Raw genomic sequence first — 18,122 nt, 5'->3', positions numbered from 1 at the left:
GGCTGCGCCTACCACCCATGTGGGACAGAGGACCTCTGCCACCACAGGTGTGCACACAACTCGACACACACTTCGCTTTCTGCCATATCTGTCAATCTCTCACCTGTTCTGTTCCCTCCACAGAAAGGCAAAGATCCTGCTCTGCTGCTCTGCCTGAACTTACAGGCCCGTACATGGCCCAGGGACATCCAGGGTACAGACACTGGCTTTGGGGGTTATTGGGACCCCGCCCACCCTCTCTAGCATCCTGACCAGGAGAGTGTCCTGGGATATAGGGCTGGCACTCATGCTGCCTCTACAAACCACTCCCCAATTAAAAGGGCTAAATTAAAACTATGGGCGATAGCAACTATGCTAGGAATAGTTAATTCAGGAATAAATGTTATTCTAATTCAATGTTGTGCTATATGAAATATAAAATCTTTTCTAAAAACACTGTCAGCTACTTGTTTCTCAGACACTGGCACAGCTTGGAGGACTTCTATTCCCCTCCTCTATGATCATGTTTCCAAGAACGTGTTAGTCTCTTCTCCTAGGTACAAACAAGAAAGCTCAAGAGGGACAGACTGCAGCTCACTGTGCCCCAGCACCCACGCCTCTGGAGGGCCGTCCGTGGCTTCTGCTCCTTCCCCATGTCCCGTGGGCATGGGCCTACGGGACTGGACGCTCAGGAATGCTGGGGTTCAGGACAGCAGCCTCACCTCGGGCTTCACTGGCCAGGCCCCAGCCCGGCTCTGCAGGCCCACTCTCATTGGTCAGGTCTGGCAGGTATATAGAACTGTCACAGGCAAAGTCCATGTAGTGATAGAAGGCAGGAATCAGGAATGTGATATTCTATGGAATAAAGCAGGACATCTGAGAACCTAGAAGGATCCATTCTGACTCAGTGGCATCTTCCTGGAGGAGAAATGCAAACAGGAGCAAGCCTTGGGCAATTCACCACTACCTCCAGTCAAGATGTTTCAACCAACCTGCAGACTTTCTGGAACTCAATGCATAATTCATGGTTGTTTTTTTTTCATTTCTTTGATGCAAAAGAAAAATTCAGCATACCCTGAGGCAAGCTACACCTCCAGGCAGATGTCTGGCCTCTGCTGTCATGTATACCTGGACTGGGAGCCTGCGTCTGGCCTTACCAGGAGAGAGGACACTGATACACACTCACTGGCACCAGGTGAGCCAATGGACATTGTCTTTCAACCCATGGGCATCTGGTGGACCCAGGGCCACCATTGGAACCACCTTGGTGAGTCCTGTAGGAACTACGTACTTGCTCCTCTGCATAGTTTTGGGGGCATTTAAAGCCAGGAATGGCCAAGCCACACCCACGCCAGGAACTGAAACAAGTGAGCTCCACAGACACTGCTCAGCCAGTGGTCATGCCAGCTGACACCACACAGAGCAAAATCCCATCCCAGAAGGTTGAGCCATGACCAAATCACAGGATTCTAGATGTTTCAAACACTGTGATGATTTGTCGACACACATAATGGGATGGTCTCAAACAGGTCTGAATAAGAAAGGAGGCAGTTAAATCCATTGGCCTGGCTCTGGGCAGGTAGATGTCCACCAATGCCCAGTCAGTGAAGGGAAGTTGAGAAACCCTTCCTTTACCTCCTCAGCAGGGTAAAAGAGTAGACAAGCCCAGGGGATCTGGCCTAGTCAGAACTCCACTGGACACAGGAGGGAAGCCGCTGAGGCCGGAACAGGAGAAGCAAGCTGGCTGGCTAGGACCCGGGCTCCTGCCATTCCTGGGTCTAAGGACACTCCTAAGTCCAACCACAGCTGACCAGAGTTGACCAGCCCAGCAGGTAAATTCCCAGAGGAGATGGAAGCCGGACGGCAAACCCCACCTTGCCCAGGAGCTCCATCTTTCCATAACCAAACAGCATGAGCGCAAAGCTGTGATTGATGCCATAGATGGTGCCATCTGGCAGCAGGGTGATGAGGCCACTGATGGTGCAGAACACCCAGACGGACGCCTGGTAACCCAGACCCTGGGCTGCCGCACCCTCAGCCGCTGCCTCACTGCTGGGCTTGGATTTCAGCTTCAGACTCAGAGGGAAGGTGGTGCCGTCCCTGGCTTTCCCGACCGACTGCTGGATCTTGAGACTCTGGAAGACAAGCGCCCTGCTCAGCATGGCCACGCACTGTGTGCAGAGCCTCAGTGCTTCTGATCCCAATTCCACCCCATAGGTTCACACATGCCCAACACTGCTCCACTCAGGCCAGGGAATAGTAGGGGTGGGGGAGCAAGGGCTCATGGTCCAGAACAGCCAGAGTGCGGCATATACCAGTCAAGAGCTGCCTGGGGAGGATGAGGTGCGAGCTAGGTAGGGACTGGACCCAGGCTCAGCCACAGCACTGAGGACCACAGTACACAGCCCCATGGGCTGCACCCCCCTCCCCCCCAGCTCTGAGGGGAGGAAGAGCCAGTGTTTCTCCCACCCTTGTCCTTGTGGCCCCAGCCCCTCACGCTATTTCCTGGGGACACTGACTCCCCTCCCTCACATAATAACCAGACCTCACATTGTGGCTTCTGCTTCAAGCACGTGCATCGCGTCTGGCTCCCCGTCTGAGACTTCACCAGCGCGGGGCTCCTGACCAGGGAAGCAGTTTCAGGACACTAAGCTGGACTCAGACCTTTGTGTCTGTCCTTTGCTTGGGGCTCATGAAGGACAGGACAAGGCCAGAGGCGCCCATCCTGAGCACAGGGAGCACCTCTCCATGAAAATAGCACCCTAGTCCAAGCCAGAACTCAGATCTAGCTCTCCCAACAAAAGGGCAAGTCCTGACTCTGTTGCTGGTCCTCATCTGACCCCAAGCCCCAGTGAGCTTGCCAGGAACACAGGCAGGACACAGGACCCCTCATCGCTTCCCATGTGTTACTGAGAAGCATGGTAGCTCATCCCTCATGCTCACACACGCCTCCCCCTGTGCATCTCCACTCCAGGACGTGTGCCGCAGAGGTGCCAGCTGAGGCCCTGCTGGCTGTGAGGCTGCCAAGCTGTGGGACTGCTGCCTCAGAGCAGAAGAGAGGAGGCAGAGAACACAGGGACTGGGCAGGCAGCACTTCCCACAGAACTGTAACGCTTCACCTACAACTTGAGATGCTACGTTTAGAGAATCACACCCAGGGGTTGTCCTCAGTCTGACCAGAGCAGAGCTGTGACCAAAACCCAACTGCCTGGCCAGTCCCTTCCTGCAGGTGCAAAGTCACAGCACCAGGCTGCTGTGTGACGGCCACATGCTAACTGGGAAACAGGGGAGTCTGGGGACTCAGCTCTGAGCAGAGGGTCCCCTGCCCACCTCCCATCCCACGTAGCACTCTGGCCCCCCCTGCCCACCTGACTTAGCCATGGACTTGCCTAGATGAAGGAATTTCTAGAAAGCTGACCAAGATTCTTGTCTGGGTGTATCTGTGACAATATTTCCCAATGTGGGCAGTGCTGCCTAGTCAGCCAGGGCCCAGAAAGAATAAAAACAGAGCTCTCACTTCTGGAGTTAGGGTCCACCTCCTCCAGAACTCAGGCTCTCCACCCTTTATCTCCAGGACTTAACTGCAAAGCCCTCAGGGTTCTCAGACTTTTGTCCCTGGAGTCACACTTAGGGCACATCCCAGGGCTTCCTGCTTGCAGATGACTTTGTAATTGTGGGAGTCAATTCCTCCCATGAGCCCTACTGGCTCTGTCTGGAGAACTCTAACCACACAAGGAAGAACCCTGTCTTCCCGGCTCTGCCTTACAGAGGAGACTGAGGAGACACAAGCGATATTTGAGAGGCCACATAGGGTCCAGCCCTTGACCCAGCCCTGGAGCACAGGCAGTTGGAACCTCCCCCATCCTGGGCTGGTTCTGTCGTCAGGTTACAGACGCAGGTCCTACCTTTGGAACTTGCTGGCCAGGAGGAGGAAGCTGTATGGATGGGATCAGGTCTGTGATGTGCTGCCCTAACACGTCCTCCCCAGAGGCAAACCCATGGAGATGAGCAAAGTGACTGTCACAGGCTGCGACGGTTCCCTGGAGAAAAACTCAGTGCTCATAAGTGTGACAAATACAGTTTCTCACACTTGGCTTTCAATCTTACACTCCAGTGTCTATACGCTCAAGGCAAGACAGCTCTCACAACTTCTGCATCCAAAGGGCAGCAAGCAGCCAAATGGGGTTTCACAAGAACAGCATGCCAGTCCTTGCACCAGACATACCAAAACCGAGAGAACAAGCTGCTCTTCGGGGTCCTGGGCCCGCACCAGACTCTAACAGTCATATCTCAGCTCACAGCCAAGCCATGTCTGCAGGACAGACTCTACTGAGGGGCTTATAGCTATCACTCCACTAAATCTAAGAACAACTCTGTCAGTAGTTTTGTCTATATCCCCATTTTACAGATCAGGAGACTGAGACATGAGCAATTGAGTCCCTTGCCCGAGCAGTTAGCAGGGACACAGCTGGAGAAGACCTCTAGACACCCTGGGCACCTTCCTTCCCACGTCAGAGGTGCTGGCAAGAGGTAGGGCTGGGATGCACTTTGTTATATGAGGCAAAGCTGTGTGGTAGACAAGTGTCACACACTCACATCACTCTGGAAAGAGACCCATGCAGAGATCCTCTCCACAGGCTCCAGAACCACCACGCAGCACAGGCCACGCTCCTGCTGCATCCTCTTCATCCACACAGAGACTGGGATCTTCTCCCCAGTACGGCTGACAACATCCACCTGTGGACGGACACAAGCTGCTCTTGGGCACACTGCCTGCCCCACTGAGTCTACAACCAGCAAGGCGCGAAGTCTGCCACCACAGCCACAGGAGGCCTTTGCCATGTTCTCTGCGCTCAAAAATCTAGCAAATATAAACAATGCTTCTGATAGGTAGTGTCACAGACAGAGACTGTTTTATCAACATAGGCAGTTTTTGTTTGTTTGTTTTTTAATCCTCAGCAGGATGGAGAGACATCTAGGAAATCAATAAATCACACTTCTGAGTGTCTGTGAGCATGTTTCCAGAAATTGGTGTGTGGGCCAAACAAGTGGGGAAGACCTACCCTCCGTGTGGGCAGCACTTCCAACATCCAGGGCCCAACGGAATGAAAAGGCAGATAAGGAGGGAAGATCCCAGGGTGTGTTATCATAGCACTCTTTAGCCTTTGAATACCTCACACTTGGGACACGCCAAGAGTGTCAGGGCCTCTGGTCTTAGGTGGGCTCCTTCTCAGGTCACTCTTGTTCAGCCAGCAGATAGCCAGTGTGGGACTAGCTCCTCTCCAATCACGTGAGCCAATCCAATTAACCCCCTTTTAAAACTACACATAGCCGGGTGCTGGTGCCTCACACCTGTCATCCTAGCTACTCAGGAGGCTGAGATCTGAGGGTCATGGTTCATAGCCAGCCTGGGCAGGAAAGTCCGTGAGATTCTTACCTCCAGTGAACCACCAGAAAACTGGAAATGGCACTGTGGCTCAAGTGGTAGAGTGCTCACCTTGAGCTAGACAGTGCTCAGGTCTAGAGTTCAAACCCCACGACTGACACCCCCCCCAAAAAAAAAAAGTGTCCACATATTCTATTGGTTCTATTCTTCTGGCAAATTCTGACCAATACACTCAGCGTCATGGTAATATATTAGGATAAAAAGCAAAAAAAAAAAAGAAAGCAGTAGCTGCTATTTCCTAAAGAAATAGGCAGCAAAGTATGATTAATGCCATAATTGTTTCTTTGTAGCAGTCAGTCACTTGAACCAGTAACTTTCTGACTCTCCACTTTCCTTTGGTCCCAAAGACTCCACAGAATTTCATACTTCAACCTTCCCCCCAATCCCTCCCCCACATCAAGGTCCCAGCTAGACCTAGCAGCACTAGGATGGGGAACAAAATTGTCCAGGGAGGGGGCTGGGAAGGTGGCTTAGTGGTAGAGTGCTTGCCTAGCATGTATGCAGCCCTGGGTTTGATTCCTCAGTATCACATAAACAGAAAGAGCTGGAAGTAACATTGTGACTCAAATGGGAGAGTGCTAGCCTTGAGCAAAAGAAGCTCAGGGAGGGCTGGGAAAGTGGCTCAGTGGTAGAGTGCTTGCATGCATAAGGCCCTGAGTTCAATTCCTCAGCACCACATAAGCAGAAAAAGCTGAAAGTGGTGCTGTGACTCAATGGTAGAGCACTAGCCTTGAACTGAAGAGCTGAGGGACAGTGCCCATGCCTAGAGTTCAGGCCCCATGACTGACAAAAAAAAAAAAAAAAAAAAGAAAGCTCAGGGACAGCATCCCAGGGCCTTGAGTTCAAGCCCCAGGACTGGCAAAAACAAAAAGCAAAACATAACAAAAAACTGTCTAGGGAAGCATTCCTGGCCCCTCCACATACCCACCAATTGTGCCTATAGTTTGAAGCGTGCAGCAGAGCGCAGCTCAGAGCAGGAGCCTGGATGAGGAAGTCAGCACCTTCTCATCATATGCTGCTCTTGCCTTGAAGGCAGACAAGGGCCCATGGTGCCCGCTCACCACTGTGCCGAACACAACCGCAGCGTGGCCATCCGCCTCCACATGCTCCTCACTGAGGGCTTCCATCACGTCAGAGTCGGACTTCAGGAAGAACTGCATGAGCTTCTGGCCAATCAGGTCATGGCTGCTGTACCCCAAGAGCCTGCAGGCATTGTCGTTGGCAACTAGGATCTGAAGAGCCACAGAGAGAAGAGAACACGTCACCAGAGTCTCCTCACACTCCTGGCATCCGCCAAGGAGAACAATGCAGGAGCCAGGGCCAAGGACCTGCCCTTGCCCAGCACTGCCTCCAGTGCCCTCCCACCAAGAGCTCGGGCAGCAACACTCACACCCTGTAGCCAAAGCAACTGGTCAGAACCAACTACCCAAGATGCCTTCACAGCCAAATTGGGCATGTTACAATAAAGACAACAAAGAAAACATGGGAAAAGACATAAAACTTCCCGTCTAACAATGTATGTAAACATACATGATGTGATCATATTTCATTCAGGCACTGAACATCCGATCTTCTGTAGTTGAGCCAATGTGTTAAAGTATGCTTTAGGTACACACAAACCTGTCTTGAGAAGAGGATTCAACTTGATTGATTTGTGTGTGGTGTGGGTACTAGAGTTTAACTGAAGGCCTAGTAAAGGCCCAGTGCTTACTGGATAGTCTTTCTACCACTAATTCTATAGTTCTTCAAATTCTTATCTTTTTGCTACTAGACAGATTAAACAAATCTTTTCTAATCACACTTAAAACACAAATTCCTGTTTGAGGTACCAGGTTAGCCCCCAAACCACAGCCACAGATGGGCCTCAAACCAAAGCCAATACCTCTGTGGTCTTGGCGTCCACAGTGAAGACAGCCTTGTTGGGGTTGTACACATAGGCGGGGAGCAGAGGTGCAGACCACCCTGAAGATAGTCCTTTCAGCAGGGAACAACAGGATGTACTAGCCATGGACCCAGCCAGGTCTGCATGCTCAGGTGCAGTGGAGCAATACAATTTACTTGTACAGATGTTCTGGGCAGCCAGTGATGACAGGCAGTAGGAGCTCCACCTGTCCTCTGGAGAGGAAAAGAAGGAAAGAAAGCTCTAGACTTCATTCAGCTACCAAGTACTAACTTCTGAGACAGGCAGAGCACACGCCTGAAGAGGACCCCAGGATTTGGGTAATCCACAGAGCTGGCTGTCCCACCCACTGTGTCTGAGTGAGACTCACCAGAAAAGCCCAGGGACACACACTGGCACAGAGCAATGCCCTCTCAGAAACACAAACTGCCCAAGAGTAGCACATCTCAGCCACACTCTAAAGCCCTGTATCCTTCCCTGCGTCAGTCACTTCACCTCTGCAGCAACCACCCTGACACTTGTTCCCAGGAAGCATCAGTTCGGAACAACCTGCTCCTCCGTTAGCCCATTCTACCACCCCAGTGGAGCTGCTCTCAACATCCTGTCCCGCAGCAGAAAAGTACTCTGCCCAGCAGTCAGTCCTCAGTCTTAGTCTTCAACCCACTCCCCTTAGCTGGAGCACTGGGCCTCAGGTCCCTCACCTTCTTAAGTCTAGTCACCTAAGCTTCTCCCCTTCCCCTTCTCTACCTATGACCACAAAGTAACCCACTCCCTAGTACCTTCCATCACGCAGAAGATCCATGTGCTGTCAGCTCCACATCTACCTCCAGGCCAGAACCTCCCATCACAGACAAACGGCCTACTCCCTTTCCTATCTTCATCCTTTGCCTTGAAACCAAACACATATGACCCCAGTGTTGACTGCTCTTTCACCCTGTCTTCTCTGCTCTGCATTTTTCGTCTAGGATCACAATGTCTCAGTACATGGCCCACTGACGGCTCTTAGGGATGGGGAGCCACACAGTCACTTGGTCCCTTCTATTCCCAGTCAGCAGTTTCTGGCATGGAAGTCACTGAAAAGATCATCCTAAAGTCAATCTATGGTATCAGTACACTAGCGGTGTGCGTGGACAATGGCAGTAAAGCTCACCTCCTGTTCAGGCTTCCTCGGGCCCTGCTCCTACCATCTCAGCACCAGTGTTCAATACCATCAAGCTGCTTCATGACCGCAAGACAGATGACCTTGAGACCCTAGCCCAGCCTTTCCCTAAAACTGCTCCAGCCTCCAGCCACTTGTTTTATAGATCCATTCCCAACATCAAGAATGCAGTTTGCGGGCTGGGAAGGTGGCTCAGTAGTAGAGCGCTTGCCTTGCATGCATGAGGCCCTGGTTTCGATTCCTCAGCACCACATAAGCAGAAAAAAAAAAAGCCGGAAGTGGCACTGTGGCTCAAGTGGTAGAGCGCTAGCCTTGAGCTGAAGAGCTGAGGGACAGTGCCCAGGCCCAGAGTTCAGGCCCACGGCCAGACCCCCCCCCCCCCAAAAAAAAATGCAGTTTGCACCAGGTGCAGGTGGCTTGCACCTGTAATCCTAGCTACTCAGGAAACTGAGATCTGAGTTTGAAACCAGCTCAAGCAAGAAAGTCTGTGAGGCTCTTATCTCCAATTAACTACCATAAAACTGAAAGTGGTACTGTGTCTCAAAATGGTAGAGAGCTAGCCTTGAGCACAAAATCTCAGAAACAGCGCCCCCACAACTTGCCGCCAAGGCACTGGTGTCTCCCAGCTACAATCCTAGCTACTCAGGAGGCTGAGATCTGAGGATCCTGATTTAAGATCTGCCTAGGCAGGAAAGTCTTTGACACTCTTATCAATTAATTACAGAAAAAGCTGGAGTAGAGTGGTGGCTCAAGTGGCTGAGTGCTAGCCTTGAGCAAAAGCAGCTCAGGGACAATGCCCAAACCCTGAGTTCAAGCACCAGACTAGCACAAAAAATTCTTTTTAAAAAAAGCAACATGCTGCCTCAAGCCCCAATCATAAAACTCATCCCTCCAGGAGAGGGGACATAGAGAAAGCAACCCACCCAGGAGGGTAGCTGCCTCCATTTTTGTCTCTGTGGTGTCTAGGTAGAACACCTCCACCTGGTGTAGTCAGTATTCACTGAGCTACATTAGCAAAGTCATACTCTTGGAATATAGTCTGGCTTAAGATGGTGCTCAGGCATTCCATGAGTAAGAAAGAACATTCTGCTCCAACTTGGCCCTGAAACACGGAAGTGAATTCAACTGATGCTGAGGAATAGACTTTGTGCTAAGCAGAGAAGATGAATGAGAGGAAAGACCATGGGCTCCTCTGCAACCAGCGCAGCCCAGCCTCTCAGCGGACAAGAGAAGATATGCACCATACGTTTTCATATTACAAGTCTGATGCCCATAATGAGGACATCATTACCGGGGAGTGCCATCCTGCTCTGGCAGAGTTTAGAGAGTCCATTCTTCCTGCTCAGGTGTCTGCGGGCCGAGGACAGGGGCTTGCTGGGTTCGGAGGTGGTTTGTGCAGTTGAGCTCTCCAGCACAGGAAGGCTCCTGGACAGCATTCTCTGGTCCTCATCAAAGGTGGGTGGGCCTCTGTCCTCCATGGGGAGCAAGAAGGCAAGTCGCCAATCTCCCACCTCTAACAGCCCTCACCTGGAAATCAAAGGGCACCTGGTTAACCTAAGCAACACAAGAGCACAATGGCTACATAGTAAGTATAGTCAGTCCAAAGCTGGGCTAAGAGAAATTCTTCCAGCCTGGCACCAGTGGCTCACACCTGTGATCCTAACCTTAACTCAGGAGACTGAGATCTGAGGATCACAGTTCAAAGCCAGCCAGGGCAGGAAAGTCTGTGAAACTCTTATCTGCAATTAACCACCAGGACAGAGATCTGCCAGTCAGGCTACATCCAGTTCCAGGATCAGTGGGTACCCTGCAGGAGATCCCCACAGAGACCAGCGCTGGTGGTGAGCCACAGAGCTTGACTCGATCCCTCTCCCCCCAGCCCAAGAAGGGCGCCACATTGGAAGAGGACAAAGAGGCCAGGGCCATTCCTCACTCCCCTCGTCCTACCACTGGCTTCCAGCATGAGGCCTCGGGCACTAGGACTCTGTGTCTTCCATAGCCCTGGCTATCAGGAGAGTAACAGGGCGGTCTGAGAACAAAAGTCTGCACAGCCATAGGTGCTGCCCCTTCTGAAACATCAAGCTCATCCCAGAGTGAGTCCCTCTCCTCCCAGCCTTCCATACGGACAAGTCCCAGGGCACAGCTGTGGGCAGAGGGCTCTCCTATCAGGAGCCACGAATTACATGTGCACACCAGCCACTGACAGTACTGCCCTGCTGAGAGCTGGAAATCGTGTGCACACACTGGCAGCTGACAAAACACATGTGAGAGCCGGCCCCTGTTCGGAGCCATGAAACGCACACACATGCACAAGCCCCTGTGGGCCAAGACACAAGCAAAGTCCAGTGCACCCTTGGGGGACTCAACCCTTCCCAAGCCCACACCCGGATCTAGCCTTCCCAGCCCCCACTGCAGACTGGACCAAGCTCCTTCCCGCTAGCCCAGGGTGGAGCACATGCAAGGCACTTGCTGGCCCAGGGACCCAGAGTGGGCTAGCCTGGGCCAAGACAGGTTGCCACCAGTCTGGAGAAGAGGCCAAGTTCAGACCACGACCCTGACAATTCCAGAACCCAAATGCATAAATCACAACAAAAGATTACAAGATTCACGGACAATCAAGACAACAAATCAAATCCAAAAGCCAACAACAACCCAGGGAAGGACCCCAGTGAAAGTGAAGTAGAGATGGAGGACAAAAGAACCATTGAAGAAATGATGACAGGCTGGGTGCCCATGGCTCACTCCTGTAATCCTAGCTACTTCTGGCTTTTTCTGCTTATATGGTGCTGAGGAATCGAGCCCAGGGCCTCATGCATGCAAGGCAAGCACTCTACCACTGAGCCACCTTCCCAGCCCCTCAAACTAATGTTTTAAAGCAAAACATACTGTAGAAACTGCTCAAATGGTGGGCACCGGTGGCTCACGCCTGTAATCCTAGCTACTCAGGAGGCTGAGATCTGAGGATCACAGTTCAAAGCCAGCCTAGGCAGAAAAGTCCATGAGACTCTTATCTCCAATTAACCACTAGAAAACCGGAAGTGGTACTGTGGCTCAAGCAGTAGAGCGCTAGCCCTGAGCTGAAGAGTGCAGGGATAGCGCCCAAGCCCAAAGATCAAGCCCTACGACCGACAAAAAAAAAAAAAAAAAAAAAAAAAAAAATTGCTCACACGCATGCAGGCTAAACAGCACACTACTGAGTAACACCTGGGTCACGGAAGAAATTAGAAAGTTCTCACAACTCAATGAAAATTTAAACATATCACAAAACCTCAGGATACAGTAAAAGCAGTGCTGAGGGGAAAGTTCAAAGCCCTAAGCACACACATAAAGAAAACAAAAACAGCTCAAGTAAATAACCTCACGATGCAATTTAAACTGCTAGAAAAAGCTGGGCGCTGGTGGCTTACACCTGTAATCCTAGCTGCTCAGGAGGCTGAGATCTGAGGATCATGGTTCAAAGCCAGCCCGGGGAAGGAAAGACTCTTATCTGAGTAGCTAGGCCTGAGCCACCAGTGCCCAGCTTGGTTTGGAATTCTTAGCCAGAGCAATAAGGTAAGAAAAGGACATTAAAAGGATCTTCATAGAGAAAGAAATTAAAGTCTGTGAGACTCTTATCTCCATTAACCACTCAGAAAACTGGAAGTGGTGCTATGGCTCAAGTTGTAGAACACTAGCCTTGAATTGAAGAGTTGAGGGACAGCACTCAGGCCCAGAGTTCAAGCCCCACAACCGACAAAAAAAAAAAAAAATAAAAGAGGGGCTGGGAAGGTGGCTCAGTGGTAGAGCGCTTGTCTTGCATGCATGAGGCCCTGGGTTCGATTCCCCAGCACCACATAAGAAAAAAGGAAGCCGGGCGCTGGTGGCTCACGCCTGTAATCCTAGCTACTCAGGAGGCTGAGATCTGAGGATCGCGGTTCAAAGCCAGCCCGGGCAGGAGAGACCGTGAGACTCCTATCTCCAATAAACCACCAGAAAACCGGAAGTGGTGCTGTAGCTCAAGTGGTAGAGCGCTCGCCTTGAGCTGAAGAGCTGAGGGACAGCGCCCAGGCCCAGAGTTCAAGCCCCACGGCCGACAAAAAAACAAAAACCAAAACAAGAAAAAAGGAAAAAAGCTGGAAGTGGCGCCGTGGCTCAAGTGGTAGAGCACTAGCCTTGAGCTGAAGAACTTAGGGATAGCACCCAGGCCCAGAGTTCAGGCCCCACGACCAGACCTGCCCCCCCCCCCCAAAAAAAAAAGAAAGAAAGAAATTAAACTATCCCTATTTGCAGATGACATGACCTTATACCTGAAGGATCAAAAACAAAAAAAACTCCATTCCCAAACCTCTAGACCTAATTGACCACTTCAACAGAGTAGCAGGTTACAAAATTAACCCAATAATCGGTCACTTTTCTGTACACCAACAATGTACAAGCAGAAAGGGAAATCATGAAAACACCACCATTTGCAAAAGCCATAGTAACAAAAACAGCTTGGCAGTGGCACAAAAATAGACCTGAAGATCAATGGAACAAATTAAAACCACATACTTACAGTCATCAGTGGAAAAAACAGTCTCTAAACTATTGTGTTGGGAAACCTAGGCAGCCATATGCAGAAAACAGTGGACTCCTGGCTTATCACTGCACTCTAACATTAACTGAAAGTGGATTAAAGATATTAACATCAGACTTGAAACTCTAAAACTACTGCAAGAGAGTAGGAGATACATTAGAGCTTTAGGTACAGGCAGGAACTTCCCAGATAGAGATGCAGGGGTACAACAGAGAGACTTGACAAATGGGACTACTTTAAAATAAAAAGTTTCTGAACAGCGAAGGACATAGCTACTAAATTAGAAAGACACAACCAATCTGCAAAGCAGTCTCAAGTTCCTCAAAAAACTAAACATAGACCTTCCCTATGAGCCAGCCATACCACTCCTGGGCATCTACCCTGAGCCAGGATATAGAGACACCTGCACACGCATGTTCACTGCCGCACTATTCATAATAACCAAGATATGGAAACAACCCAGATGCCCCACAATAGATAAATGAATCCAAAAAATAAGGTAATACACAATGGAATTTTACACAGCTATTTGAAAGGATAAATTAATGTCATTCCCAGGGAAATGGCTGGAACTAAAACATACCATGTGAAGTGAGGTGAGCCAAGATCAGAGAAACTGAGCATATTCTCCCTGTTTGTGGAAGTTAGATTTAAAATGCAATGGGACATGATAAATTATACAGGATTCTAAACACTCACATACAGTGAGACTAAAAGAGGCGTCTTATGAGAAAATCACCAAGTTATAATACTCAAGCACCTCTTCATATGTATATAAAATAAGATATACTGAAAAACTCCAAAGATAAGAAAACAAAGGACCTTTTCTCAATTTATTTTTCCTTTTTCTGATGACTACATTCTTTACATCATATACTGTGTAGTATATGGGGGAGGGCACAGAATCAGTGGAAAATGGCTGAAAAGTGCAGCAGCAGGGCCTATGGGCTACACTGCACATTGGTAAAAGTGAACCACGAAACTCATGGGTAGAGAGAGGAGGGAGGGAATGGGAGAGAAGGAGGGAATAGATGATATTATGCAAAAGGAAGAAAATTATTTATTATGTGATGCATGTAAAGGTAACCGGGCTGTATATCACTTCTAAAAGGACAATGAAGTAATTTTTTAAAAAATTTACCACCAAAAAGCCAGTAGTAGAGCTATGGTTCAAATGGTAGAGGACTAGCCTTGACAAGGACAACATTCAGGCCCTGAGTTCAAGCCCCAAGACAGGCACGAAAAAATTGTGTGGTTTTGTTTGTCAGTCATGGGTCTTGAACTCTGGGTCTGGACACTGTCCCTGAGCTCTCAGCTCAAGGCCAGCACTCTACCACTTGAGCCACAGAGCTACTTCTGTTTCCTGGTGGTTAATTGGAGATAAGAGTCTCACAGATGTTCCTGCCCCGGCTGGCTTTGAAGAGTGATCCTTAGATCTCAGCCTCCTGACTAGCTAGAATTACAGGCTTGAGCCACTAGCGCCTGGCTGTGAGTAGTTGTTTTTTTCAGACATACTTTTCCAGAGAAATGCACTGGAAGATATGGAAAGGCAATAAGGTAAAATGGACCAAAAAATGAGCCAGGAGGGAAGGCAGGATAAGATCCCAGCATCATCCTGGCTAGCTTCACCAGTCAACAGAAAAAGCCTGTTCAAAGAGTACTCTGACTTTATGTGTTTCCTCATCAATCACTTAATTTTTTACAGGCTTAATTTTTACTCAGTTGTTAACAGGAAATGCTTCCAAGTTGAGGCCTACAGTTTTGGAAGTTTGGTTTATATTTAAGCAGCTCCAAGAAGTAGACATGCAAAACTGAGTACTTGACAGTACATGCTGGTGTCACATGGATTCCCATTGCTAGTTATTCCACAAAGCACAAGACCAAACACAAGCAAGGAAAAGGGGACCTCTGAGGAAGCACTCCTACTCTTCTGGGTGAGCCTTTCTGTACCATCAGAACAAACACTAGGAGCAAATAGCCCCAATCACTCACACTGCCAATATACACCAAAGAGCAGAACCAGCATTGGGTGGAGCCAACCAGCAAAGGATGTTGAACCTGTAAAATTTCAAACCACTGAATCAACCTCTCATAAAACTTCTCTTCTGTGGGTTTGCGAGCCAACTGTTCTTTATTATTATTATTATTTGTAGACAATGCCCCCTCTTTCCACCCTCTCCCAGTTTTTCCTTTCCATCCCTACCCACAAGTTGTATAATTCACTTTCAACAGTGTCTAGTGTCTAGTGCATTTGTTGACCCTTTGACCCTCCATTTCTGTGCTCCTGCATACCCCACAGATAAATGGACAAACAAGACAAAAAGCAAACAAAACAACTAAGAAAAATCCTTAATTTCCTGGGATTCGACCTTTGCTAATTATTTTATATGATCAAGAAACACATAGGAAAGCCGGGTGTGGTGGCTCATGCCTGTAATCCTAGTTACTCTGGAGCGTGAGATCTGAGGAAAGACCATGAGACTCTTATCTCCAATAAACCACTCAGAAAACTGGAAGTGGTGCTGTGGCTCAAGTGGTAGAGCGCTCATCTTGAGCTGAAGAGGTGAGGGACAGTGCCCAAGCCCAGAGCTCAAGCCCCACAACTGACAAAAAAAAAAAAAAAAAAGCACTTGGGAATCATTTTGAACAAGGTAAGCACATGGTCTCCCTGATATATGGATGTTAAATCCAAAATGCAAGGAGACATGACAAAATAAACAGGACTCAAGAAACAAAGGACCTTCACTCAAAAAGAAAAAAAAAGCACACAGAATTGTACCTTTGGGTTCTTCCCCTAAGAGTTATCTTCCTTTGGTCTCAGCATATGTGAATATAGAGTCCTATATAGTTTATTTTGTCCCAGTATATTTTCGATCTAGCTTTCCCACATGAAAGCAAGCATGCCCTGTTTGTCTCTCACAATTGCTTTCTTCACTGCCATAGGCATTCGGAGCCCTTGGCCTGTAATTGGCATTGAGGCATTATAATGAGTACACAAATGGCAACCACTGTGACTAAGGGTAGGAGCAACAGGCACCTCCCAGACTGAAGGAACGCAAAGGCCTTCCAGAAGTGTACTGCAGCCCCTGGTAAAGATGAATGAAGACCTTTTACTTCTGGACAGAAGTTCAGTATGCAGCAGGGCAGGGGCAAGAGGCCTGGCGAGCCTCTGGGTCGGCCTGGGCAGTCCAGAAATTATCCCTAAATTTAACTCTAAGGGAATCAACTCTCCGGAGAGGCACGCATTTTACAGCCTTTCCAGGTGCAATGTAGGGCAAAACAAGAAACGGGGCACTCACAATCCCCTGGACTAGAGATCCAGAGACAGGCAGTCAGCCTTGAGAAAGGAACCCAGGAGAGAGACCAGGGGTGGGCGGTGAGCCGGGGAGGGAGCAGAGTCAGGGCGGACCCCGGGCTGGACGGAGGGTGAGCCGGGGAGGGAGCAGAGTCAGAGCGAGGGAGGGTGAGCCAGGGAGGGAGCAGAGTCAGAGCGGACCCCGGGCTGGGCCGACCCCGGGCTGGAGGGAGGGTGAGCCGGGGAGGGAGCTGAGTGAGAGCGGACCCCGGGCTGGGCCGACCAGGCCTGGAGGAAGGGTGAGCCGGGGAGGGAGCTGAGTGAGAGCGGACCCCAGGCTGGGCCGACCCCGGGCCGGGCGAAGGGTGAGCCGGGGAGGGAGCAGAGTCAGGGCGGACCCCGGGCTGGGCCGACCCCGGGCTGGAGGAAGGGTGAGCTGGGGAGGGAGCAGAGTCAGGGCGGACCCCGGGCTGGAGGAAGGGTGAGCCGGGGAGGGAGCTGAGTGAGAGCGGACCCCGGGCTGGGCCGACCCCGGGCCGGGCGGAGGGTGAGCTGGGGAGGGAGCAGAGTGAGAGCGGACCCCGGGCTGGGCCGACCCCGGGCTGGAGGGAGGGTGAGCTGGGGAGGGAGCAGAGTGAGAGCGGACCCCGGGCCGGGCGGAGGATGAGCCGGGGAGGGAGCAGAGTCAGGGCGGACCCCGGGCTGGGCCGACCCCGGGCCGGGCGGAGGATGAGCCGGGGAGGGAGCAGAGTCAGGGCGGACCCCGGGCTGGGCCGACCCCGGGCCGGGCGGAGGGTGAGCCGGGGAGGAGCCGGGTCGCTCAAGGACCGGGAAGCGGCCGGCCCGCGCGCCCTGCTCGCACTCGCCCCGGGCCGAGGGGCGCCGCGCACGAACGGACAAAACGCGGTCGCGTCCGGGCGAGCACACCGAGCCCGCGGGTGTGCGCCTCCCACCCGGCGGGGCAAACGGCCGGAACCCGCCCCCACCGGGGGCCGGGCCGACCGGAGCCCAGGCGGCCGGGGCCGGTGCGCACGCTGGGTCGCCCCGTCGCCGGGGACTCGGGCCGACCGCGGCCCTAGGAAACGACTCCCCGCGGACGGGCGTCTCACCTGGGAGGATCTCCGGAGGAGCGCCCGGCCAAGCGAGCAGCACGACGCCGAGGGAGCCGGTGCGCGGGCTAGCCCGTGGGCCAATCGCAGGAAGACTCGCGCGGATTGACAGGCCCCACCGACCAACCATGTGGGCCAGTGGGCGGAACTTGGAGCGCTCGATCTTGGAGCCCGCGCAAACGGTTGCTAGGGACGCACCGGACGCCTCCAACGGCGTCCCGGAGGAACCAAAAGGCTGCGACTCCAGCGGACCCCTAGCCCGTGGGACGCCGTCTCATCCGGCCGCGGGGTCGGCAGGCTGAGCGTCACGGAGCTCGCCCCTTGGAGGCCTCGTCCTCAAGGCGGTGGGCGCGGAACGGAGGCGGAGAAGGCGGCTAGCGAGCGCCCGGGAGCCGACCTGCCGGTGCTGGGCGTCCGCTAAAGGCGGCTTACGGGAGCCCGAGAGAGTGGCCGCTCTGGCCGCCCGGCCCATCGTGCAGACGCCGCCGCGAGACTCCCGACGTCGGGGATGCCCGTGCCCCTGGCCGCGCCGCTCCTCCGAGCCCAGCCCGTGGGCACGAGAGAACCCAGAGCTACGGACACGCCCCGCGCTCGGGCGCGCTGCGGGGACACTGCTTCCGCACGGCCTCGCTCTCGCGCCGCCCCAGCTCCCGGCCAATGTCGGAGGCGGGACGAGGTT

General features: G+C 51.9%; 1 protein-coding gene across 6 annotated transcripts in view; it reads right to left on the bottom strand.

Moving 5' to 3' along the window:
* Window positions 1–17,644, bottom strand: part of Pask (PAS domain containing serine/threonine kinase) — a 43,881-nt gene extending 26,237 nt beyond the window's left edge. Inside the window, exons 1-8 of one of the 6 annotated variants that reach the window (XM_070001856.1) lie at window positions 17,444–17,644; window positions 9,776–10,011; window positions 7,308–7,540; window positions 6,487–6,657; window positions 4,576–4,716; window positions 3,885–4,019; window positions 1,854–2,114; window positions 702–834 (exon numbers count right to left, since the gene is read on the bottom strand). In XM_070001856.1, the coding sequence (XP_069857957.1) occupies window positions 702–834; window positions 1,854–2,114; window positions 3,885–4,019; window positions 4,576–4,716; window positions 6,487–6,657; window positions 7,308–7,540; window positions 9,776–9,962 (1,261 nt within the window). In that variant the 5' untranslated portion in view covers window positions 9,963–10,011; window positions 17,444–17,644. Of the gene's footprint in view, window positions 1–701; window positions 835–1,853; window positions 2,115–3,884; window positions 4,020–4,575; window positions 4,717–6,486; window positions 6,658–7,307; window positions 7,541–9,775; window positions 10,012–16,076; window positions 16,092–17,443 lie in introns of those variants that run through there. The other 5 variants (XM_070001755.1, XM_070001789.1, XM_070001573.1 and 2 more) reach the window with 5 other exon arrangements.
* Window positions 17,645–18,122: the final 478 nt, after the last annotated feature.

The sequence above is a fragment of the Dipodomys merriami genome, unplaced genomic scaffold (genome assembly GCF_024711535.1).
Source record: "Dipodomys merriami isolate MVZ:Mamm:240054 unplaced genomic scaffold, mDipMer1.0.p SCAF_1, whole genome shotgun sequence".
Lineage (NCBI taxonomy): Eukaryota > Metazoa > Chordata > Mammalia > Rodentia > Heteromyidae > Dipodomys > Dipodomys merriami.
The sequence above is the reverse complement of the archived record's forward strand: the minus strand, read 5'-3'. Positions and strand labels throughout refer to the sequence as shown.